This window comes from Rhododendron vialii, chromosome 13a (genome assembly GCF_030253575.1).
Source record: "Rhododendron vialii isolate Sample 1 chromosome 13a, ASM3025357v1".
Lineage (NCBI taxonomy): Eukaryota > Viridiplantae > Streptophyta > Magnoliopsida > Ericales > Ericaceae > Rhododendron > Rhododendron vialii.
Genome location: NC_080569.1, coordinates 10,235,594 through 10,261,467, shown reverse-complemented (window position 1 = coordinate 10,261,467; position 25,874 = coordinate 10,235,594). Strand labels below are relative to the sequence as shown.

At 36.1% G+C, this 25,874-nt stretch overlaps 2 protein-coding genes across 2 annotated transcripts; both read right to left on the bottom strand.

The window, feature by feature from the left end:
* Positions 1 to 922: 922 nt before the first annotated feature.
* On the bottom strand, positions 923 to 7,023 carry LOC131314840 (tetraspanin-3-like). Its single transcript, XM_058343714.1, has 2 exons — positions 6,285 to 7,023; positions 923 to 1,532 (listed from the first exon to the last, which is right to left on the bottom strand). Exons 1-2 carry the CDS (start codon positions 6,795 to 6,797, stop codon positions 1,188 to 1,190), a joined length of 858 nt encoding a protein of 285 aa, XP_058199697.1. The 5' UTR covers positions 6,798 to 7,023; the 3' UTR covers positions 923 to 1,187.
* Positions 7,024 to 19,973: 12,950 nt separating this feature from the next.
* LOC131314839 (dof zinc finger protein DOF2.1-like) lies at positions 19,974 to 22,350 on the bottom strand. The gene is made up of 2 exons (XM_058343713.1): positions 22,083 to 22,350; positions 19,974 to 21,076 (listed from the first exon to the last, which is right to left on the bottom strand). The coding sequence occupies exons 1-2, from the start codon at positions 22,110 to 22,112 to the stop codon at positions 20,150 to 20,152; spliced, it is 957 nt and encodes a 318-aa protein (XP_058199696.1). The 5' UTR covers positions 22,113 to 22,350; the 3' UTR covers positions 19,974 to 20,149.
* Between the last annotated feature and the right edge of the window lie 3,524 nt (positions 22,351 to 25,874).

Below are 25,874 nucleotides of genomic sequence, written 5' to 3'. Positions count from 1 at the left end.
AAAATGTACCCAAAACAGCATGGTGGTTGTGGATGTCGGTAGGCTAGGGGACATTTGATCCCTCTGCCGAGGCCCCATTCACAACCAAAAGCCCCTGTTGCTGCTGCTGCTCCATTCTTTGTAACTTGCAATTGCAGCCCTCTTTTTTGGGCTTTTCCTTGTCCACGACTGCAGGCACTTTGTTGCTTGTGCAACCTGCTCCGAATATTTTTAGATATCGGTAGTTGCTCTGAACCACTCTGAATATACCTCTCTCGTTTTTTAAATGATTCAAGGCGGCCAGATAATCTCATCCATATCTTTATGCGATATTCATACCACTATCAACTAGCGGGGGCTCGATTAGAACCGCATGAACTCATTCCGTAAGAGTTCATAGTAACTAGTAAGATTTTTCAAACTTGAGACATACCCTAGGTTCCATTTTTTAACTATAGTACCTCATTTCATATATAGTGATGAAAACAACCTACCTTTATTCAAGCAAATTGATTGTGCTTGCTCATTGTTTGAGAAGATCATCACACAACGCAACTTTCTCTTTTGCTACTTCAAATCTGAAAATCTCGGAAGGTTGTTTGTTTTTTGAGTTTATGATAGAGTTGGCACACACAACTCTTCTGAAAATAAAATTTAGCTCGCATGCTCATTTACATAACCACAACAGTACAACAGAGAGATGCTAGACGACGTTGTAGGCTATGCAAAATGAACAAGAAAGATAAATGAGAATGAAGTAAATTCAAAATAATTTTACTTCATTTAGTAGAGAAACAGGTATTGTAATTAAAAAAATGATTTTCTTGCATATAAAGTAAAGTTCATGAACTAATTTCATTTCACTTTTCCTTTTCCATTCCTCTCAGTGAACTCGAAATTCAGTGGTAGCATTACTGTATCCCATCCATAAAGTGCCCATCTAACTTAAATTCACCTGCTTCTATCATTGTTAATCAAACAAAAGTCAATACAACACTTGAAAGCTAACTAGCTATTACCCAAGCCTCTGATGTACACAATACATTTTTAATTCGAATTTTTCCAGTGGAAGATTCATGAAAGGAAAATGCACCACCAAGAGAACATATACATCCACCCTATTGTCTGAAAATCATTCTTTTTAGGGAAAAAAAAAAAACATACAAAAGCTGTAAATTTTACCTTACTTAATCGCGCAACAATCTCGATTAGAAATGTATTCTACTAGGCTGCGCCTTCTCCATTCGGGTCTCACCGTAGGGTTCATCATTGTCGATCCGGCGGTTGTGCCTAAACGCCGCACAGGCGACCACATACACAATCACCAAGATGATCAAGATGACGATGTTGATCACAGAAACCTTCCTCCAACTCTTTTTCAAGCTTGCCAGCACCCCTGCTTTGCACGAGTTACAGTTGTAGCACAGCTGGCTTTGGTCATTGTTCCAGTTAGTACAATCGGCGTTGGTTCCCCCAAGCCCTCCTCCGGAGGTCCACACAGTCTCGTTCATATAAGTGTACCCGCATTCTGTCGGTGGTTTGCAGCATCCAGACTAAAAGAAGATATAATGAAGAAGATAAGTTACACAGAAGAATGAAGATGTGTTTCAATCATTCTGTTTTTTGTTATCACTTTCGTGGGAAATATCAAAAACTCAATGGTGACTGATTTCCCTTTCATGGACACTTTTCATGTATCCTATCAACCCACGGAAACAAAATGGAGCAAGATTGTCGACTACTTCTATCCAAAAGTGTCTCAACTGTCAAGTGAATTTTGATAAGGATGTTATCAGGCTTATCGCCTTTTCCTGTGATTTCAAAACAAAGTAGCTATGAAATGGAGTCAACTTCAGGAGCACTCAACCGGTGGCAGAGCCAAGATTCAAACTTGAAAGTGGCACTCAAAAAAGGATAATATAATCTCTCTATCACAAAAAGAATGTCCGATCCCCAAATGCTCGAGAACATAAAAAGAATATGTTTTCTAACAAATTCAAACCTTCTTCCAAAAATTTCTAACAAATTCAAACCTTCTTCCAAAAATTAATAGAACTCGTTAAAATCTAGTAGTATCTTGAGAAAAGAAAATGCATTTTTTTAATTTCTCATTTTGCAAATCGAACGCTTTTTTTTTTAGGACGGAGAGAGAGCCTTTAATACCAAAAAAGTACGCGTGTTCTAAGATCAATTGTACAAGATACCCCCAATACTTGGTTATATAGCTAGGTTAATCATCCATCAACAATAGCTAACCATTAAATTTTTTTTTTTTTTTTCGGCTCTAACCATTAAAATTGGTGGGATGTTGTTGGATCCGGCTATGGTGTCCCAATCTAGTTTTGGGGCATCCATGCCCAGTTTTTCCTCCACCGTTGGAACATAGATTGTGGTCATACATTGTGGCCATACATTGTGGTAAGTGTGAATATAGAATGTAGCCATACATTGTGGTAAGTGTGGCCCACGGAAAAATCATAAAACCATCTTATTTTTGTGAGCAATTTTGATTTAAATGACTGAGATTTTCAATTTAAAGGTTCTATTTATGAGAACATCCATGCTCCAATACCACTGTAATCCTTTTGTTTAAGCCTAGAAATCAGAAAAATACGTATTTTTCAGATTTTATTGCCTTGAACCTGTCCTTTGGTTTTTCAAATTCTATAAAGATTGGGGCATCACAGAAAAATTCACCGAACTATAACAATCCAAAAGGGTCATATTCAGTAAAGATCACTAGCCACGAGGAGCATAGCTGTGCTTTCCACACAGATTTCTGTGCACAGATTGTGCACAGATTTCAATGTGGGATCCACTACGGATCCCACATTAATAATCCGAGCCGTTCATTAAATGTAAAATATTTTTTCGAGTGTCTACACAAAAAATCAACTCAATCCAATATATATAGAAGCTCGATCCAATCATCTAACTTTTCATTCAGATTTCAGAATAACGAAAAGTTAAATGATTGGATCGAGAGCCTATAGGTATCGGATTGAGTTAATTTTTTGTGGAGACCCTTGAAAAAATATTTTACATTTAATGAGCGGTTCGGATCATTTGTGTAGGACCCATAATAGATCCTACATAATGATATGTGTATGAAAAGTCTGTCAATAGACTTTCTGATATAGTAATTCTTAGGCATTCGGGCCAAACGTGTAATCATCAATATCTAACATATATAGGACTAGATATTTATCTGAAAGCGGAGCACGTGTCACTGGTTGGTAGAATGTCAATAAAAGAGATTAATAAAGTAGGCATTGAGGGCCCAAAATCACTTGTTCTTTTGTAGGAAAATTCGGGGGCCATCCTTCTATACGCAAAATCACTTGTTCTTTTGAGAGATTTTTCAGTGCCGTGCGGGTATATCATACGTGGTATCTGCTCGGCACATTCGAACCACCCAATATACTTTTGAACGGTTCGGATTGAAACTCTTTCTCTCCTCTCACCCCAATACTTTCTCTCATTTTTCTCTCTCAAAATCTGAGCCGTTCAAATACGGAACGGACGGCTCTGATGCGCAAGCGGGCACCACATCACACCTGCTCGGCACTGAAAATTTTTTCCGCATAATGGTAGGCCAAAAAATGTTAGTACTACTCAGGCTGTCTCCTAGGGAGTAGGGGTGTTCCAACTTAAAAAAAAAGAAGGTTTTGGAAAAAGGAAAGTAATTTCAAGCCCAAAAATTATATATTTATGCAAATAATTTTTCTACCAATATGGATCTTGTTTGATAGATTTCATTGAGATCTTTTATACGGTGCAAGAAAAATCAAAAAATTATTTTTTATTTTCATTATATTTGAGTTTGAAAATTGAAAAAAAAAAACTTTTTCAAAAAGAAGGCTAGTTGGAACACCACCTAATTCAACATTTCAACTACAGTGTACTTGCTTCAGGGTCAGTTCAGGAATGTCAAGATTTCCATTTCTCAAAACTACTACTCCCTACATGTTAAATGTTAGCCACAGCCTATCGAATGGTGACTAATAACATTAGAAATTACTTAGAAATATATGGGGAAAAAACTCTAAAATGTGTGAAAGTCTCTAGATATTTATAAAAGTGGATTAAAGATTGGAGTATTATTCCATATTAAGATCTGTCCGATGAATGATTGTTAGCATGACCGTGAAGTACTCCTTTTGTTAATTTTACTCTTTCGCCCGTGACGTTTTCGGGAACATGAAACTTGAGATGGAAATCAGGGAAAACCTGCTTTATATGAAGATTATTAAATAAATGGTTAATTGCATTGTTAAAAAAGCAATCGCCAGAAGAATAGTTAAAAAGCATTTTTGGGATCGTGAAGTTTTGTCCACCAGCCCATATTATAAAGAATGGGAAATAATTGAAAAGTAAAATGCCCCATCTTTTCTGTTCATTTTTGTTTATTAAATGGTTTGATAGAACTAGCTAGAAGGGCCCTCGGACTTGAAAAGAGCAAATACAAAAAGAGGAGTATGGAACATGTTCGCTATTTAATGCTTGGAAATGCACCGATTGGTGAATCATAATACCCGTTTATCGGCAAGATAAGATTTTGAGCGGATCAGGATTAATAATGGATAAGATGTGGATATGTTATAGGGGATTAGTTGAGGAGGGAATTGGGTTATACTTGGTTTGATTAGTATTTGATTTGAGTAAATGACACAAGAAATTATCTGGCTGTCCTTATTAAATTATTACACTAAGAATAAAGAAAAAGGTTTGAGTGGCAATTCGGTCTTTCTCCCCATTCAGAAAAAGGTATGAGTGGCAATGCGGCCCATCACTTTCTCCCGTTCCTTATACGGTTATACCCCTCCCAAACGGGCCCTTATCGGGAGAGCGATACTAAAATGGTGGATTATTCTGTTTGGTTTCTCAGAAAATTGAGGGGGAAAATTCAGTTGCCATCACAAGAAAGTGGGTAACGAAAGAATAAAAGAAGAAGGAAAAAGCTGGAGGGATTGATACTTGGAGGATTCAAAAAAGAAATTATGAAATATTCCTTTGAATTTTTTCTCATAAAGCAAAAAAGAGAAAATCCCATAAAGAAAGCAGCATATACCATTCCACCAAAAAAAGAAACCCGGTTGCGATCACGCAAATGTTGCCTACCGAAAGTCCCAAAAAACTAAAAAAAAAAACTAAAAAAAAAAAAAAACAAGAGACATCTGAAAATTAAGATTATTTTATTTGGCTCTCTTTATCAAAAAGTAGGCAATCTGGGTTGCCAAAAACGCTGGCGTTTCAGGCCACCCTAGCCATAGCCAATAATGCACCAAAGAAAAGAGGTTTTTTTTTTTTTTTTTTTTTAAATCTCCAAAGAAAAGAGTTGTCATCCAAAACCCACCAATTTGCTAACCCAGAAAGAAACAGAACATTGAAAAATCTGTCAAAAGTCGTCCAAAAAAATTGATTTCAATCATCGTGTCGTCCCCACTTAAACCAATCAATGAATAAGCTGTTTAAGTTATTACAGATCTTTGTATATACTTTGATAACGTAATCGTAACTATCAGAAATGATTCGTGCACAGCAAGTTGTGCACAGCAGTTTTTTTCTCTCGCCTCGGATCGCACAAAGATGATCGGAGCCGCTCATTTTGTTCAAAATATATCGTTTAAGGAGCCTAAATTCTGAAGTGATTTTGGGTGTTTTGTTAACGCCTCAAACGAAGCTCATTTTTTACAGAGACCTTAAACGATATATTTTGAACAAAATGAGCGGCTCTGATCATCTTTGTGCGATCCGAGGCGGGAGCAAAAGGCTGTTGTGCACAGCAGTCTGTGCACATACCACAGCTCCGTAACTATAAGGTCGAATTGGACCCATAAATAAGTCGCAGAGCGAGCGCATCAGGCAGCTAATCCAGCCATTAATTTACTAGAGGAAAAAATGAGCAGCTTAACACCCTACCACCACCAAGGTAGTCATCCCCTCTAACCAAATACTCCATAACTATATAAATAGTCCGTATTTGTAGGCATATGCATATGCTATACTATTAACTTTAGAGATGAGCCGTAAATCCAAATATTTTGAGTTCAAAATTTGATAATCCATTGACGTCAGGCCGCAAAAGAGAAATCGCTTGAGAATTAATTAGTCTTGGTTTAAATGGTCTGATTTTGACCAGACTGAGAAAAGAAATAGTTGAGGCGTGCGTAAGCTGGCCTGGACACGATCGAACTTCGGAAAAAAAAAAATTTCCCCAATCAATCATTAAAAGCAACGAGAAAAGAAAAAGAAAGGAACAGAAAAAAAGGAAATAGACTTTGTTAAGTACTAGTAATGTTTACCTGAATAGGATTAAGCTTTCTGAGGTAAAACAAATCAGCAGACTCAGGCACACCCCCAATCTGCCTACCCATCTTAGCACAGACCTTGGAATCCCTAATACACGAGCTGATCTTGTTCCAGTAGCTCGCGCTGGCCACGCGATTCTCGAGCCACCCGGAGTAGTCATCCAAGTCGTACTCCAGGTAGGCCCGGCTCGTCACGGGGTGGCCGGACCCCTTGTCGGTGACGGCGTAGGCGAAGATGATGAACCCGGTGAGGACGGCGATGATGACGAACATGGCCCAGAGGTAGAGGTACATGAGGACGGTGTTGCGGTAGCAGGCGCCGGCGAAGCCCGCGAGGGAGACGACCATGATGGAGACGCCGATGATGATGAGGGGCCACTGGAGGAACTTGAGGCAGTCGGTGTTGTTGGCGCGGCCGCTGAGCCAGATGCCGCCGCCGAGGATGGGGATCGAGAGGAGGAAGGTTAGGAAGTTTAGGAGGCCGATCAGGTGGTTGCTGGTTCTCATGATTTGATGATCTCTTTCGTTTCTCTCTCTCTCTCTCTCTCTAGAAGTCTCTCTCTCTCTCTCTCTCTCTCTCTCTCTCTCTCTCTGTGTTGGAGGGGGGAGCAGTAGCTAGGAAGTAAAAGGTGGGAGAGGAGTGAATATATTTGAGGCCGGTAGTGTGTATCTATTACTAGTTCTACCGTGTATATATATATATACGGAATGGTTTAAAAGACCCTCTAAAAAAACATCCCAAAAAACATCCATAATCTCATTCTTATAGTTTTTGATCAAATTTTTATGATCCGAACCGTTCAATGTGTGCAGAATGTGATTTTAAGGGTGCCCGCTAGAAATTAGCAAAAAAAATGACCAGGAAAGGTTTGATTTGAGCAGTTTTTATTTGAACCGTTCAATAAAAAACCGTTTTTCTAAACTGTTCGGATCAAGCCCTTCCTGGTCATTTTTTTTGCTGATTTCTCGCGAATACCCTTAAAATCACATTCTGATCACATTGAGCGGTCATTTTTTTTGCTGATTTCTCACGGATACCCTTAAAATCACGTTCTGATCACATTGAGCGGCTCAGATCATCAAAATTTGATCGAAAACTATGAGGTGTTTTTTTGGGTGTCCCCGGAACCGCCCCGATATATATATATATATATATATATATATATATATATATATATATATATATATATATATATATATATATATATATATATATATATATATATATATATATACTACTTAAACTAGATAATGAAGGGAAATTCATTTGTACACTCTCCTAATTGATGTGCACATTTTTTTATTTTGTCTTTTAGCGTATGAATTTACAGAATAGTCTCTATATGTATACATTTTTTACAAATTTTAAGGACTATTTTGTAAATTTATCCACTAAAAACAAAAAAAAGGAGAGTATGGCAATATGCATCAATTAGGGGAGCGTAGAGCAGTAGAAATCAATTTCCATAATTAAGTGGAGCATTTATAATCTATTGTACCAGACTCATATTTATTCACAATTTTAAATCTACATACATATGTGTGTGTGTATAGGGACGGATCAAGAATTTCAGGTTAGCAGTGAGCCGATGACAAAAATGCATATAAGTTTTTTGTGATACAAAACTCTATATAAATTGAAGGTTTTTATTACAGTTAGAAGGAAATTTATTGGGCCTGGTTTGTGTTCTTTTGTCGAGCCATACTATCTAATTATACACAAATCTAAGTGAATTTTATTCATTTTGACTTATCAAAAAATATTAAAAATGCAACACATCTCCGCTTGAATCCCCTCATCTAATGGTGGAACCGCCAAAGTATGCGTGGGAAAAAAATCAAATTAAAACATCAACAAGTGACCAATGTTGCAAACACACCTTTAAATTCGATTTCACTCGCTAGTAGTACTTGGGGTCACCTCAACTAGGGCTGCAAACGATTCGAGCCGCTCGCGAGCGGCTCGGAGCTCGGCTCGATAACGGCTCGGCTTGGCTCGGTTCAAGACAAAAACGAACGAGCTCGAGCTCGAGTCCTGGGCTCGTTTCATAAACGAGCCGAGCTCGAGCTAGTCGAAACTCGGCTCGAATTGGCTCGCGAGCTCGATTATATTATATATATTTATATATATATATATATTTTTTACATATTTATATTTATTTATATATATTTATATATATTTGTTTCATAAATGAGCCGAACGAGCCGAGCTCGAGCTCCGTAAATACATATCGAGCTGAGCTCGAGCTCGAGTCCTACAGCTCGTCACGAGCTCGAGCCGAGCTCGAGCCAACTAAATTTTTGCCGAGCCGAGCTCGAACACTCTAAAACTCGGCTCGGCTCGGCTCGTTTGCAGCCCTAACCTCAACCTCAAGCGTAAGCATGCGAAACGAATATAGGACGAGCTGTAGGAAATAGTCCGAGATGCGCAGATGGCTCAGAACACCCTTCATTAAAAAAAACAAAATAAAAGTTTTTGGGGAGATTGAAGAGTGAGATGCACTCGCCTTAAATGGAAGACAACTTTTTCCCTATAGATAACGAAAAGCCCATCCTTTTTCTTCGTTGTTACTTCGAAGATTCGAATTGTCCCACTCATTACTCATAGCACTTGCCGTGGAGATCGAATTTATCATAACAAAAATACGTGACTAGAGATTAACGTGGGAAAAAAAAAAAATCAGTGTGGGGCTATAAAAAATGAGGACCGTGAAAAATGGGAATCACTATTCACAATTTACCAGATAAACGTTTACCCCAAGGATTAGCCCTTTTGGTTGGCGTGGGTTTGCTCCCATATAATTAATTAAGATTTTATTTTTAGAGTCAGATCGCAATAATTATTGTATTTAGACTTTTTGATCTTTGGGTGTTATGAGTTTTGTTTTCCATTAGGCTATAGTCCAATTTTTGATTGGATTCCCTCTCCCCTTTCCTTAATACTATAATATTACTGACTCTGAATGGACCGATGAGAGAATTAATTGAGTTATGTGTAAATTGGCTTAAATAGATGTAAACAAATCAGTGGACGGTGGAAGTTAGGAAATTTTCGAGAAACAGCTGGACAGTTGCTTAAGGAGGCAAGTGGCAAATGGGTAGCTTCTTAGGGCTTTTTGGAGTTTTCTTGTATTAGAGGGTTAGAGGTGACGTGGAGAGTTTTGAAGTCGTTGATCAAGTCTCTGTTCCAAAAATGGAATAAGAATTTATTTTTTGTTCAATAATAAGGCTTGTTCCACAAAGATAAAAAGGAGGTGCTTATTTTTGAAGAATTTATATAGGTACAAATAAGCGCCGGGGAGGGAAATCGTACCGACAGCTGCGCCGGGCCGTCTCCGGTCACCAGACGGTCGATCCGAGCTGTCCAAAAATTCTAAAAAAAAATAACCGAGGGGGCCCCATGCGAGAATCAACGGCATCGGGAGGTGTGTAGGGTGCTTAATCCGAGCACCCCTTTTCCGTGTATATATGATCATCATATATACACGGAAGAGGGATGCTCGGATTAAGCACCCTACACACCTCGGATGCCGTTGATTCCCGCATGAGCCCCCTCGTTTTCTTTTTTGAATTTTTGGAAGGCTCGGATCAGCTATCCGGTGGCCGGAGAAGGCCTGGCGCGGCCGTCGGTACGATTTCCCTCCGCCGGCACCCATTATCATAGCGACAATCTTATTTTTTGTATAAGGCAACTTCAAGCTCAAAAATCATGTGTTTACGCAAATAATTTTCCTATCACTATGGATCTTGTTTGATAGATCTCATTGAGATCTTTAATACGGTGCAAAAAAATTAAATTTTTTTTGTTCATTTACATTATTTTTGAGTTTGAAAATGTGAAAGAAACTTATTATTTGGGTTTTGTAGAATGACCCTTCTTATTTTTGAATGATAAGTGGCAAAATAAGTACTTATTTTTTAAGAAAGTTTCCGGAACGAAGCCTAAATTGATTAAAGAAAGACTATAAAAAAAAGTAACTATTCAGTAGTACTCTAGGGTATCGAAATTAGTATCCTAACACCGTTCTTCATCAAACATTTGTATGGAATCTATATACTTAGCATTGGTCCCCAAAGCAATATGTGGATAAAGGTATTGGGCGTCACCTGGCGGTGCCTCGAATGTGAGACCCCAACTCTTTCCTACATTGAAAAGAAAATAAAAGTGAAAGTGGTATATGAGTGATTCCGACCAAGGATTATATAACCTGAGATTCACCTTTTAAGCCACGTGATTAGGCTAAGGTTGCATTCTTTTAAACTTAACTTATTTTTTTCTTCCCTTTTGGAACTTAAATGAAAATAAGTTAAGTTCATCCATTCTTCTAAACGTAAACTTAATTGTCTAACACACACACAATTACAAATAAGTTAAGTTTAATGATGGAAAATAAGTTAAGTGTAGAAGAATAGACTGAATTAAAAAAATAAATTAAGTTTAAAAGAACACAATCTAAAGGTAAGCAGGTTAGTTAGCGCGGATTTGGTATCAGAGTAACAACTCTGATTTACACGGCGGAGGTCACCTCTAGAATCTGGAACGAGACCATGACTACTAGGAAAAGATTGCTGGGCTAATGCAACAAGAACATTGTATCATAAGGTGGAGAGATTGTGAGACCCCAACTCTTTCCCACACCGAAAAGAAAAAAGAAAATGAAATTAGTATGTAAGTGATTCCGATCAACTACTGTATAATTTAAGGTTAACATTGAGTCACGTAATTAGCTTAAGAAATAGCAGGTCGGCACGGGTTCGTTACATCAAAACCTACCAAATAATGTTCCTATAAAATGATCATGATGTCCTGGGGTACGTAGGCAGTATGTTACATCTCATGACTCCTCTCTCTCTGAAGTGACGGACAACGAATGCGTGCAATTTTCTCATCTCATTAACAACTGGTACGTAATTATTTCTTGATTTGAGTCCTTGATATTGACTTAAGGGCGAGTGACTCACTGAGCGAGGAATGGAGTATTAATTCTTTCATTCATCCTTTGAGATTCAAAATTAATTGTAAGCCTTTCACTTGAAAATTTAAGTACCGGCCAACGAGGATAATTCAGAGGATTTGGATGTTTGTCATTTGGAAATGTGGTAAGATAAAAAAATCGATGACGTCTCTTGTAAATTCTGGGACACAAGAGACGCTTTGAGACACGTTACTATGTCGCTCTTTAAAGACAGTATCTATTAACCCTACATAACTTCAAATTACTTTTCAAAATTACACTATGCTCCAACTTGTTTGATTTAGCATAAAATAACAAAGTAGGGCAAATTGCTCATGATTTACCCATTTTCCTATTGTCTCTCACTCCTAATCCCTTTCATATATCCCTCAAACAAATCGAAAACATATACATATTTCCCTTGTGTTATATACCTCAAACAAATCATCTATCCCTTATCTCTCCTCATTCTATATCCCTCGAACAACAAATGAGCCGTTAAGAGCTATAAACCGGGTGAGCTCCATATATTAGTCACTCAATTTTACCACCTAGACAATGTGGGACAAAATCCACATGAAAAAACTGAACATCCTCAAAGTAATAAGGAAACTTGTCAAAACATTAACGCAAACGGCAAACCCAAGCTCATTTATTTTTAAATTCTGGAACACTGAGATTCACATAATATTGGACAAGTTAAAAGAGCATCACTAATTTCTACCCTATAAAGGTCAAATGGAGTCCAAATTCAAACACACCGGCCGCCCAATTATACCTTATGCTCTCAGTCCTTTTCGGACTGGGGGAAGCTGCTGTGCAGCTTCGTGCTGCACAGCATGCTGCGCACCCGTTGGCGAGCCTTGCCGGTATCGGTCCGGCGATCGGAGACATTCACCGCGTAGAGCTCATCGAGTTTCTACGTGTGCGCCAAAAATCAGCTCGATCAAATATCGATAAGTGTCTCATCTGAACACATATAACTTGAAAAAATGGATTCAGTGGTTTTGATCCAGTGTTTTGTATCCATTAGGATTTATTTTTTTCAAGTTATATATATTCCGATGAGGCACTTAACAATATTTGATCAAGCTGATTTTTGGCGCACACGAGGAACTCGATGAGCTCTACGCGGTGAACGTCTCCGATCGCCGGACCGATGCCGGCGAGGCTGCCCGAAGGGTGCGCAGCACGCTGTGCAGCACGAAGCTGCACAGCAGCTTCCTCCAGTCCGTCATTTTCGCTTTCGCTTCTTTAATGTAGCCAGCCAATGATCGCTGGTTAAACGTACAGTATGATCGAGAATATGAGATCTTTTTCTCTCCATACATAGATAGATATTTTTCAGTACTTATCTTAATCGTGATTCAATTTTCAGGTCTACACTTGTTCCTGCGCGAAAATGTTTGGGGTTTTTTGCCGACATATCTTGCTCCTTTTCTTTTGTCTCATTATTGAGGGCTGCTAGATCTGATTCAACTGAATATGAGACTTGGATATGCTCTTACAATTGATTTTACAACGAAGGAGGGAGTTCATACTTGATTATTGCATTTTTTTTTTGTTAACGTCACTTTTCTATAAGTGTATTATTTTTGATGAAAAATAAACTTACAGAAAAGTTATGTTAAAAAAAAAAAAATTTGACAAAATCATTTCCCTTTGATTATATATTGTTAATTAACCACAAAGCACGGGGCCTACGGGCTAACACGCTTTAGGATAAAAGGAGATTCTAGTACATGAAATTGCGTGAGGGATATAATTGAGTATACATGCGTTGGATCACGACTCCTTCCTTTTCAGATCACATATCTTATTAGTCACTTTCTTATTTTCATGATAAATGTTTAAGGTCTTCAGTTGTTCAACTATTGACATAATGAGGTATATAGATTAACTTACATGCATTAGATCATGACCACTTTTTTTCTTTTCTTTTCAAATCATATCTTGGTCACTTTCGTGAACATGACAAATGTTTAAGGGTCTTCCGTGGGGATTCGCAAGGTGGTTAAAACTTTGGGACTCAAAGATTTGTTCTATTCTAGAATTTTAGGTTTGAAATATCTTAGATGTTATTAACTCATATGAGATCAGTTAATAGGAAGCTATCGCTAGTCAACAGAGGGATTGGTCTCCGAGAAATTAATCGAGGTGCATAAAGCTTGGCCCAAACACTCGACATATCATAAGGAATTTTTCTGAAAGGAGTCTTCCAATTCATGCAAATTAAATACTCCCTACATCCCATTTTGATAGTTTTCTATAAAAAGACGTACAATTTTTTGATAATAAGATAAAGTACTTCGAAACATAATTTTTTGAAAATTTTCACACGAAATTAAAGAACAAATAAACATTTATAGCATCTCCAACCTATCTCTAAAAGTTCAAAATCTATAGATGTGACATATTGAATGGAGATTTATAATTTATTTCTATTTTTTGCATTTTATGAGAGAATCTATGAGGGAACCATAGTATTTTTTTGGAGATTTTGTCTCCAAAATGGAAGTATGGTCTCCATATTTAGAGAACCAAAGGCAATTTGAAGACTCAAATATAATATCACAAAGAACCAGTCTACTGGCACAACAAATCTGTGCACAGATTGTGCACAGATTTCTATGTGGGGCCCACTAAGGGTCCCACATAAGCTATCCGAGCCGTTCTTTATGTTTAAAACATTTTTTCAAGAGCCTGCGCGAAAAATCAGCTCAATCCGGTACCTATAAGTGCTTGATTTGACCATCTAACTTTTCAATAGGCCCTTGAAAAAATATTTTAAACATAATGAATAACTCGAATCACTTGTGTTGGACCTGTAGTGGATTCCACATAAAAATTTGTGCATAATCTGTTCATAAATTTATTGTGCCAGTAGACTTTCTGTATCACAAACTCCAAAAATCACGTGTGTAGGGAGGAGTATTGAAGGAAGATGGGCAGGTGATGACCCATAAAGGCCTGGGTCCGGCCACTGTCATCTGAAAACCCCCTGCAATGTACCGTTCTCGGAAGAGCCTCTTCTCGCACCCCCTGACACACCCCCTCCCCCCGGCCCCACCACCTTTTCTCCCTTTGCCCCTCCTTCCCGCCTTTTTCGATTTTTTTTTCTTTTTACTTTGATTAGTTTTTTTTTTGTTTTTTAAAAGTAAATAATTACTGTTTTTTTTTACTTTTACTAATTTTTTTATACTTTTAAAATACTTTAATTATCGTTTTAGTTTTTTTAACTTTTACTAGTTTTTTTTCTTTTAAAAGATTTAATTACTGTTTTTGTTTTTTTTAACTTTTAACTTTTACTATTTTTTGTTTTACTTTTAATAGTTTTTTGTTTTACTGAATGTGTTGTTGTAATTGAAGATAAAAAGAAAATTTAAATGAGTGGTTATAGTTGAAGATAAAAAGATAAAAAGAAATCTAAACAAGTGGTTAGAAATAAAATAGATAAAATAAATAAATAAAAACAAAATTAATGAATTCAATAACATAAAAGAATTATAAAATTTTAATAAGAGTAAAAAAATAAGAGTAAAATTTCAATAACATAAAAAAATTTATTCACACATATAATATTAAATAATTTAAAAATACATATAAAGAGTAAAAAAATAAGTGTTCCGATTTTTAATTCGTTTGAACCGGTGCAAAGATCTTATTTTTCTTATCATTTCATCCTAAATGGTCGTAATTAATTTTTGGCTCTAAGGCCTTTCAATGGACACCCTAAGAGAGAACTGAAACTAAATAATAAGTCTTAGGGTACTTGTTGAAAGGCCTTTGAGCCAAAATTTCATTATGATCATTGAAGACAAAATGATAAAAAAAATAAGATCTTTGCATCGATTCAACCGGATCGAAAATTGGAACACTTAAATAATATTAAATAAATAAAAATGCAAAAAAGATATAAAAGTTATTATTGCTAGGGTATAATATTAAATAATTTAAAAATACATATAAAGAGTAAAAAAATAAGTGTTCCAATTTTTAATTCGTTTGAACCGGTGCGAAGATCTTATTTTTCTTAACATTTCATCCTAAATGGTCGTAATTAATTTTTGGCTCTAAGGCCTTTCAATGAGCACCCTAAGAGAGACTTGAAACTAAATAATAAGTCTTAGAGTACTTGTTGAAAGGCCTTCGAGCCAAAATTTCATTATGATCATTGAAGACAAAATGTTAAAAAAAACAAGGTCTTTGCATCGATTCAACCGGATTGAAAATTGGAACACTTAAATAATATTAAATAAATAAAAATGAAAAAAGATATAAAAGTTACTGTATTAAGTAAATAAAAAAAAATGCCGTGGATTGAGTGGTTGAATTATTGCCGGGGGGCATTTTTGTCCAGGGGGTGGGGTCGGCCGGGGGGGGGGGGGCGCGCAAAGAGATTTGTTTCTCTTCCTAATCAGTTCAGTTTTTTCTTTCTAGGTTCGTGACAAGTTATCATGCACTTCTGCAACAGTGAACAGTTCGTTGGGAAATACACTTCGTATTTTTTATACCAATATATAAAGCTATAGGGACTAATTATCCAAAAAAAAAAGAAGCTATAGGGACATATTGAAACTGTACCGACAGTCGCGCCGGGCTAGCTCCAGTCACCGGATAGAAGATTAGAGCTGTCCAAAAAATTTTAAAAAAAATGTGGGGGCTTATACGGAAATCAACGGCATCCGATGTGTGTAGGGTGTTTGATCCAAATATTTTATTTTTCGGAGGTTTTTTTTTATGGCCTTGTTTGATAAATGTGTTGGATTAGATAGGATTAGTAAAGAGATGAGATTGTGATGAGTTTATGAAGTGAGATTCGTAAGGAAATGAGATTAGTAATATTACGTTTGTTTCCCACACGTAGAATAGGATTGGAAGATTGATATTCCAATATTACCCTTGTTCAGGCGTAATTTCCAAAATTTTACCTAATTTATTTTTTAGGCAATAAACAATGGAATACTTATTAAAAAAAAGAACAGAATTATAAAATTGTTAATACCATGTTTGTTCAGGATACGATTAAATTTAATTAAAATAATAATTTTCTTTAATTTTTGCCCTCGTAGAAGAGAAAATACAATTAAAATGTCCTTTTTTTTTTTAGTCTTTCTTCTCTGTTTTTTAACTGTACTCAACATTTTGTGAAAATACAATTAACATGGATTGAAAATACAACTAATGCACATTTTTATATTACATTCATGGCCAACACAATTATGGCTACCCAACACCGTGTACAGACGGCGCACAACTGGGTTTGTGGAATCCACTTTTGAGTTCTACACAAATAATTCAAATTACTAATTAAATCTATTATGCCTTTTTTTTTTCATTTCCGTTTTGCCTTTTTAGATTTTACAAGATCCAAAAAAAAATGACGCAAAAAAAAAAGTGAAACAAAACAAAAAATTTAAAAAACATGAAAAAAAAACTGTTTTAAAATCATTGCGCAAAAAATGTAGGAAATTAATGTATGTTTTTAATTCACTCTTCAAAAATGGACTAATGCATTGATAATCTAATTTTTACACAGCCAATATCATACCCGTTATATCAGTGGTAATTTCCGGTGGCTTTTTGGTGCACGGGTGAGATCCCAAGGGTAATTGCATAATTTATCCAAATGACTAAGGGTAATTGGGTCAATGTAATTTAATTTCATAGGATAGGATTGTTAATACATAGTCCCCCAAGGTATTACTAACCTCCCTAGCTAGTGAGGGGAATATTGCCCATCTCATGGGATAACTAATCCCCTTCCATTTTGTGCAATCAAACATAGAATTAGGGAACCCATAGAATTAGTAATCATATCCCACCCTCTAACTCACTTATCAAATAAGGCCTATATGCAAAAAGGTAGTGTGAAAATCGTTTTCTTATTTTTCACTGGAAATTTGCATTGTAGGCATCATTTCAAGGAGATAGGATCCTCTCTGTCGAAAATCCCTGTGTCTCTGTGCTGAGGGGTATTCTGGCTGTTGGATTTAAACATAATCCAACGGCCGTATTCAAACACAATTCAACGACCGAAAAATCTCTCAGCACAATGAGTTTTCGGGATAAAAGAGATCGGATCGATTTCAAGCTGGGTTTTAATGTTTTCCGCACAAACATCTCCAAAGCCCAATGGATGTTTCGGATAAAGGTTGTACGAAAAATGTTGGGCCTTGCGGATTTGGGCCTGATTCAACCACCTATGCCAGGATCAAAAAAAAAAAAACCCACCTATGCTAGATTCATAGGCCTCCATTTTAATTTTATTTTTTTGAAACCCATAGGCCTGCATTGACTTCTCTTTCTGAGACTAAGGTAAGAAATTCAAAATTGAATTTGGTTTAGTTAATGAGAAGCCTAAAGTTTGGACTTTAAATTCCTAAATTTTGGAGGAGGGTACGTGGGTTTAGGCCCGACTTTTTTCGAGCACATGCAAGGGATTGTAAGAGAAAAATCCGAAATATATTTGACGACTACTACGTACAATTCTTGAGGATTAACCCAAGACCATGTCATAACTAACTGAGACAACACAATGAAGTTCATCAACCACTCACATCGAAGGAGTGAGTTGTGATGGTCGTAGTCACGGCGGCGTTCCGGCCATATCTCTTTCTTTTCCAGATTCTACTCGAGGTTTTTTTTTTTTTTTTTTTTTTAATGATTTTGGGCATTTTTTTTCGACTTTATGTTTTCGTTATAGTATTACCATTGGAGTTTTGGGAAATGATTTTTAGATCCCTTTTTTCAATATGGGGGCAGTTACCAAAGCAAGAAGCTTTCGTGAAAACCAGAAATAGTGACCCTTAATTGGTGTGATGTGTGATTTGTCTCTTTCCAAATATTCGGCCCAAGCCCTACGCCAAGCCACAATAGAAAAGAAATAATTAACAAGTAATATATCAAAGAACCTAGCCGAGTAATTAGTGAAGTGATACCTATTGCTATTTGCCTATTAATTTGTGTTGAGCGTAGTATTTATCTGAAAAATAAGTAACTGTGTCCTTCAGCTAATAAATGTTTTGTACAAAAAAAGTGAAGTACTAGCAAGCTGAGTAGAAATTGATTCGAGAAAACTTGCCCGATGGACAATGTTGAATATAAGCGGAATGATTCAGCCAAATTGCATGTTATCAATCTACTACAATACGGAGTAGTAATTTGTGAAAAATGAAAGAGAAATAACTTACCAGCGGTCCTAACTCAAATGCAACAACGCACATGACGCAATAGTGTTGTTTCCCTCGACAGACATGAAAATATATACTAACTAAAAGCTCTCACGCCCAAATCTTAGAATTGGATTTTGGTCTGGTAGGAGAAAGAAATCTATCCCGAAATTGGTGCTTTCTTCACTGAAATTCTCACGCCTTGGAATAAGAGAATACCCCCACCAACTCACCTACCCTATTCTATTCTGTATCATTACATTATAATTTATGCTACTTAATTAATTACAACTTTAGCTTATTATTTTAATCATTCATTGCATCTCTGCAGCTAGCTGGAAATAAAATAGTAACAAAAGCAGCCAAGGACGTCTGATCAAAAAAAAAAAAAAAAAGCAGCCAAGGAAGAATATTGTCTTGTGAATTCCCCATTCTATTTCAAAATCCAAGTTCCTCCAACGACCAAAGTATATTCTTAATCGTCAAAGAGTTCAGACTTACTTTTCTAATTATGAGAAAAAAAGAAGAAGAATTTATTAAGCTTCGAAGGAGCTTACAAAGATTAAAATGATGAAGGGCACGACGGCATCACAATGGGGTAGGAGCATCCCAACTAAGTTACACCTCTAACAATCATATATGTCACCCGAGACTCTTAAGATAAGATACAGTTGGGAAGATACCAAACATAAACAACAAGAGGAATCAGACTAACTAGAATGAAGAGAGTTCAGACTTATTAATACTATGTAGCATCATTTCAAAATCTCCCTTTTCTGTCTACCTTGAGCAAGAGGAATGACACATTTATAAACGTAGGATGGAGTTGATGCATATTTGTAAATTATTTCATTATATTTAAAGCTACTCATTATTGTACTCCGGTTTACAATCTGAAAATTGAATAGAAAAGACATGCACTAATCAATCAACCTCCAAAGCACGTATTGTGATGGTCACTGTTCTTCCTATTTTTGTTCATATATACAGCTCAATGTAGATACATTATAATTGAAGTATCGATATCGGATTATCACTCTCATGTATATGTTATGAGGTTGTGCTCAATTGTCGTTACGATCAAATGCGAAGTTTTTCAAAAATTCAATACGCACCTAGTTGCAGTACACATTGCAATGTGCTCTCCAAGTTTTAGTTATGGCACTTTCAAAAATAACATTACTATATATATGTTATTGTAATGAAATTTTATATTGTTTCGTTTTATTCCTTTGTATCAGGTATTTCTGAAGAGAAATCTTTGCACACCTCCGTTACCTTTTGGGAGGTTAGCAACGTCCATGAAAGATGGAATTCTATCTCGTGGTTGGTACGGCATGCACTCAAATTCAATGTACCTACTTGCGCCGGATGAAAGGAAAGTACTGAGCTTTGGCGGTATTAATTACATGCACTTTTTTGTATCTCACTTTCAAATGGAGAAAACATCCATGAAACTGAATTCCATAGTGGGATAGAGAAAAAGTAAGAAACTTCCATACTTCAGCAATCAACAAATTAAGAAGGGTTAAAGGAAGCAAACAAAATACAACAAATAAGGAACTAAAATAATAGAGATTAATTCATCAAGTTCACTTGAAACAAACTCAAAGGGTTAAAAATTAAGTTTTGAGTCTGAGAACCAAACACAAGAAAACTTCTGCTATGATCACTTTTCCCCCCCCTCAAACAGACATTAATTGAAATCTCAAAAAGGTTTCTAAAGAGCTACCTACATAAGAGGGCTATTGAGAAGTCCATGCCAATTTGAACCATTAATCCCACTGATCCACCTGTCTCTTCCTGAATCAACAACCTCTCCCATACTGTTACCACCCTCTCCACCAATCTGCCATGGGAAACCCCACAAAACCCTATTCTCTCCTCCCTCTCTTCCATTACACACCTCCTGCTTCATTGTTGTAACAGTCACAGCTGTTGTTGTAGCACAACTCCCTTGATCTTGATGATGATCATATGGCATTGCCATTCCCCCACCATTTTCCAAACTCCCCATGTAATTTCCATTGACAGTACCCATCCCATAATTCAGATTCTGAAACCCATTTGGGGCTTCCACAAATCCGCCCCTTAGCGCATCGAGAAAGGAGCTGGGAGTTGCATGAGAGGAAGATTGGACATTAGTCACATGATCAGGGTTTCCGAGAAAATCACATTGGGTGATGTTATGATTCCCCAACATTGAAAAATGATCATGATGGTCATGAGCATCGAACCCTAGATTCCCATTGCTTTGTTTGTGGAGCCCAGCAAATGCAAGGCTGAGATCACTCGAGTAATCATAGGACAAGGGTGGGAGAGAAGTAGCAGAAGATAGAGGGCTGGGAATATTGGGTGTGAGTGATGGATCTTGGCTGCTCCTCTTCGATGATGACGACGATGATCTCTTGTTTTTCCTGCACCCTCCGCCCACTGGAACATTTCTCAGGGTTCCCCCTTTGGTCCAATACCTTCTGCAGGATTTACAGAAGTACCTTGGCTGGGTGAGGCTGTAGTTGTTGTAGTAGCAAAATTTGGTGTTGGTGGAGTCACATCTAGGGCATTTTAGGGCTTGTTCTGGCTGTGGCCTTGGTTTCTTTTGATCTTGATTTGCTTTTGTGCAAACCAACATGCTTTCTAGGGTTTGAGTACCCATTTCCTGTTTTGAAGAAAAATAAAATTTAAAAAAAAAAACTATTAATTACAAGCATACAATACCATTACTAGTACTACAAACAAATAAATATTAAACAAAATGAAGTAGAAATGTGAATTGAATGAATTAGACAAGCGAAACATCGATACCTTCCTTTTTTTGATTGGTAAAGAAAATAAGTATCATTATCATAGACAATCAAAAAAGTTAAAATCTTTAAAATATAAAAATAAATACATTGAGAGATCGAGCTTCGAAGAGTATAAAACCTTCCAAGTACTGTCATTCGCAAAAAGTACTCAACATGCCTCTAATCTAAGCCTCTCAAACCAAGCTTAATTTGTATTAGATATTTATTTAAATATTTCCATTGAGTCTTTTTGATAGAAAGGGTGAAAATTTTGCTCCATTATTCCTTCATGACTGCCTTCATCAAAAGCCCAAAATTTTAGTTGCAACAGAAGGAAAATTAAAGAAAGGATGAAATCCGATGAAAGGGGGTTAAATGGAATAATCAAAAACACAAAGGGGCTTGGAGTTGTTCTCTATATGTGGATAGAGTTTCATGATTTCTCTAGTAATTTCAACATTTTGTTTTTTTAGGAATCAAGGACGCCAAGGGGGGAGCCAGCTTCTTTTAAAATTCAAAGGGAGAATTCAATTTCCTTCCCAAAAATTATCAATACCCACTTTAATTAAGAAGATCCCCCTGTAAAATGAATGGCAATTAAAGAAAAAAAAAACCCCAAAAAAAAAAAAAAATCCTTAATTTTATCCCTTTCTTTCAGTGCCTCTCTTTTTGTAAAACCAAAGGAAAATTAAAAATCCATCCGAGATGGTCCATAAAGGTTAAACCTTTCCACAATTAAACAAAGAAACCGAGATCACATAAAAGAAGTGTACTTAATGAAAGAGCAAAGTCATCAAGTCAAGTGATCACAAAGTAAGATTTTCGAAGATAATCATGGTGTGTGATGACATATATATGATGTGTTTTTCCTCAGCATACCTGGTGGTGGTGTGCACTTGAAGGATCCATCCATGCACAATCAGAAGAGATTCAGAACGAGAGCGAGTGTTGAATGGAGGGAGAGAGAGAGAGAGAGAGAGAGAGAGAGAGAGAGAGAGGATTGTTGAGATATGTATAGAGGGGGGGAGAGATAGAGGTTATATAACACTCGAAAGATGGAGGGGGGACAGAGTTTATGGAAAGTGAAGTGAAATGAGGCTCTGGCTCTGCCTATATATTTAAATAAAGTAAAGCTGATCAAATTCTATTTCTATTTTGTGTTTGTCATTAGTAATGTTTTATTTTAGAGAGAGAGAGAGAGAGATAGAGAGAGAGAGAACGCGTTTGAAGGGACGTAGTAATGATTAGTGAGCGTGTACGGGGGATGTATGTATGGATGTGTGCTAGTCTTGCACGCAGAGAAAGCAAATGGAGAGAGATAGAGGTTTGTTTTTGAGTATTTTTTTTTAACGGTTAAAGGTTTGTTTTTGTTTTTTTTTTAATGGTTAATAGTGTCCAGGACAATTTACGTGTATATCAATTATTTGTCTTTCTAATTCAATCAAAGATAGGTTATCTACGTCAGGATTAGAAAATTCACGAGATTGACAAAAAATTTCTTTTTTGCAACCTAACCCAAAAAATTCCTAAATTTTAAACTCAAAGGGGGAATTGCTGTTCAGTGGGGGTTGGGGCAATTTATGCCTAATTCATGGGACACTTTTTTCAAATTGTCCAGCCATGGAAGGAAAAGAATAATTTCCGATACATGGTATTGAAGACAAAAATACCCCTCTCTATTGTAATACACACTCAAGGAGCAATGAGCACATATTCAAAGAGCAATGTACACACACTCAGGGAGTAGTATTATATGATTGAAAGTGCAATATTATGTGATTAAAAGAGCAGTGAAGTTATGTCCAATGATTCCCAAGTCAATGAATTTCCACCAATACCTTATGTACATGATGCCGTTTTGGAATTTTTTTTGTGTTTAAATATTTGGTTTTATCATTCTCTTAGAACTCTTCAACGAGAGTCCTAGAGCTAAAATTTAATTATGATTCTTTAGGATAAAATGATCAGAAAAATAAAATCTTTGCACCAGTTCAATCGGATTGAAAATCGGAACACTTAATTTTTTCATTTGGTTTTATGGTTCTCTTAGGGCTTTTCAACGAGAGCCCTACAGTTAAAAATTAATTATGATCCTTTAAAATAAAATAATAAGAAAAATAAAATATTTGCATCGGTTTAAAATGATTGAAAAATTGAAACACTTAATTTTTTCATTTGGTTTTATGGTTCTCTTAAGGCTTTTCAACGAGAGACCTACAGTTAAAAATTAATTATGGTCCTTTAAGATAAAATTATAAGAAAAATAAAATTTTTGCATCGGTTCAAAATGATTGAAAAATTGGAACACTTAATTTTTTTTGGTTTTATTGTTCACTTAGGGCTTTTCAACAAGAGCCCTACAATTAAAAATTAATTATGATCCTTTAAGATAAAATGATAAGAAAAATAAGATCTTTGCACCGGTTCAAAATGATTGAAAAATTGGAACACTTAATTTTTTTTCATTTGGTTTTATGGTTCTTTTAGGGCTCTTCAACCAGAGCCCTAGAGTTAAAATTAAATTATGATCTTTTAAGATAAAATGATTAGAAAAATAAAATCAATTTTTTTCTTAAATGATCATAATTAGGTTTTAGCCCTAGGGCTCTCGTTGAAAAGCCCTAAGAGAACCACAAACCAAATGAAAAAATTAAGTGTTCTAATTTTTAATCCGTTTGAATCAGTACAAAGATCTTATTTTTCTGATCATTTTATCAAAAAGGATCATAATTAATTTTTAACTCTAAGACTCTCGTTAAAGAACTCTAAGAGAAGATAAAACTAAATGTTTTAACAACAACAACAAAAAAATCCAATCCCAGATTCAACTTAGATCCATAGAAGGGGCAGTTTAGATTCATAGAATGGGCAATTTAGGTCCAAATTTAGATTCAACTACATATCGACTCATGATCTTATACAAGGGGCAACTTAGATTCATATAAGGGACAACTTAAATCCATAGAAGGGGCAACTTAAATTCATAGAAGGGGCAATTTAGGTCCAAACCCAGATTTAACTACATATCGACTCATGATCTTATACAAGGGGCAACTTAGGTTTATGGAAAGGGTAACTTAAGTTTATAGAAGGAGCAACTTAGGTCCAAACCCAAATTCAATTTAGGTCCACAGAAAGGGCAACTTAGATTCATAGAAGGGGTAACTTAGGTCCAAACCCAGATTCAACTACATATCAACTCATAATCTCATACAATGGGCAACTTAGGTTCATAAAAGGGGCAACTTAGGTCCACAAAAGGGGCAACTTGGATCCAAACCCAAATTCAACTACAAATTGACTCCATGTATGGGAAATTTCTTTTTCTCCGTTTCAAGTATTAGGAATTTTGTTTTCTCCGTTTCATTTATGTGCAATTTCACAAAAACTTGAGGGCATAATAGTCATTTTAGGTGGCCCTTTTCATTTATTGGCAATTTCTTTTCTCCTTTTCATGTCTAGATGAATTTGAAAAAAAGTGGTCCATGAGTTTGGCATTATTTGCCCCTCTTACCACTGTCTGGTAATTCCTCCAAACTCAAAATGCCTAAGTTTACGGGCTCGTAGGTACAGTTGCCAAAACCCCTTGAGATTGAGTTTTTATTTTAACAGGCTGCTTACATTACAATGGATTCAGATGCCAGTTTCGTGTGGGTCCCATTCGCGTGGAATGCAACTGTACTTAGACCCACCCCAATCTCTCATCGCCAAAAACTCGGCGATTCCCTCACCGAGCAAACAAACAAACCTCACCAGTCACCACTACGCCAAAACCCAAAGACTAATCGGTGTAGTTCCAAGGAACTTGAATGGGTATCTATACATGCAAAGACTTGAATTTCTTTTTATATGATTTTTCTTTCGCTTTGTTGAACTTTTTTGTAAATATATATTTATTTGATCAAATTTTCTTTTCAGTTCCTCTTGAGGAACCTTACGTGTATAATAAAACTAGACCAACTTCAATATAATCTATATATCCACAAAAAACAAAAATAAAACTTTCTTGATTGACTACTTTTTTGTCTTTACTGTACTCTATAAACAACCACCACTTTGGTCTGATTAATTTGGCCATACGCTCACTAATTAAGTATCTTTATGTGGAATGTTTTGTACTGTACTTCGTTATCATTGAGTTAATTATAATTGAAAGGAATCTTTGTCGGCAGAGTTTTTATGATGGTCTCACGAGGAAAATCGTGAGTTCTATTTCACTTGTTTCCCCCTAATTAATGATTCTTCAATTTGGTCAATGTTTAAGTGCAAAATAGTAACAAATACTAATTGTTTTCTAGTCAAAGTTGTTGGGAAACATCCACGAGAATTGCAAGCATCTGCTCAACCAGTTATAGGCGTTACTATTGTTATATTCTTGCATCAGTAACTTGTTAGAGCATCCGCAATGGGAATAATCAAATTCAATAATCAAAATGTGTCATGTCAGCATTTGATTATCCATTTAGTTCATAATCAAACTTAACAAACTTTACCTCCATATTGGTTATTTTTGCATCCCTATAAAAAAAAAACCCCACTATACGCAATGCACCTATGTCCAATTGCAAACGAGTTTTAATCACGCACCCGACCACACCAAATTATTCGTCTCGATGAGACTATTCTAATGTGGGTGTTTTTTAGTTTTGAGTTTGGTTATTGGGTTTGATT

Bases quoted from the DNA above. Each gene is read 5' to 3' on its own strand.
- LOC131314840 (XM_058343714.1), bottom strand. From the start codon at position 6,797: ATGAGAACCAGCAACCACCTGATCGGCCTCCTAAACTTCCTAACCTTC. The intron at 1,533-6,284 runs GTAAACATTACT...ATCTTCTTTTAG, and splicing joins GAAAGCTTAATCCTATTCAG to TCTGGATGCTGCAAACCACC.
- LOC131314839 (XM_058343713.1), bottom strand. From the start codon at position 22,112: ATGGATCCTTCAAGTGCACACCACCACCAG. The intron at 21,077-22,082 runs GTATGCTGAGGA...TCTTCAAAACAG, and splicing joins CAAGTGCACACCACCACCAG to GAAATGGGTACTCAAACCCT.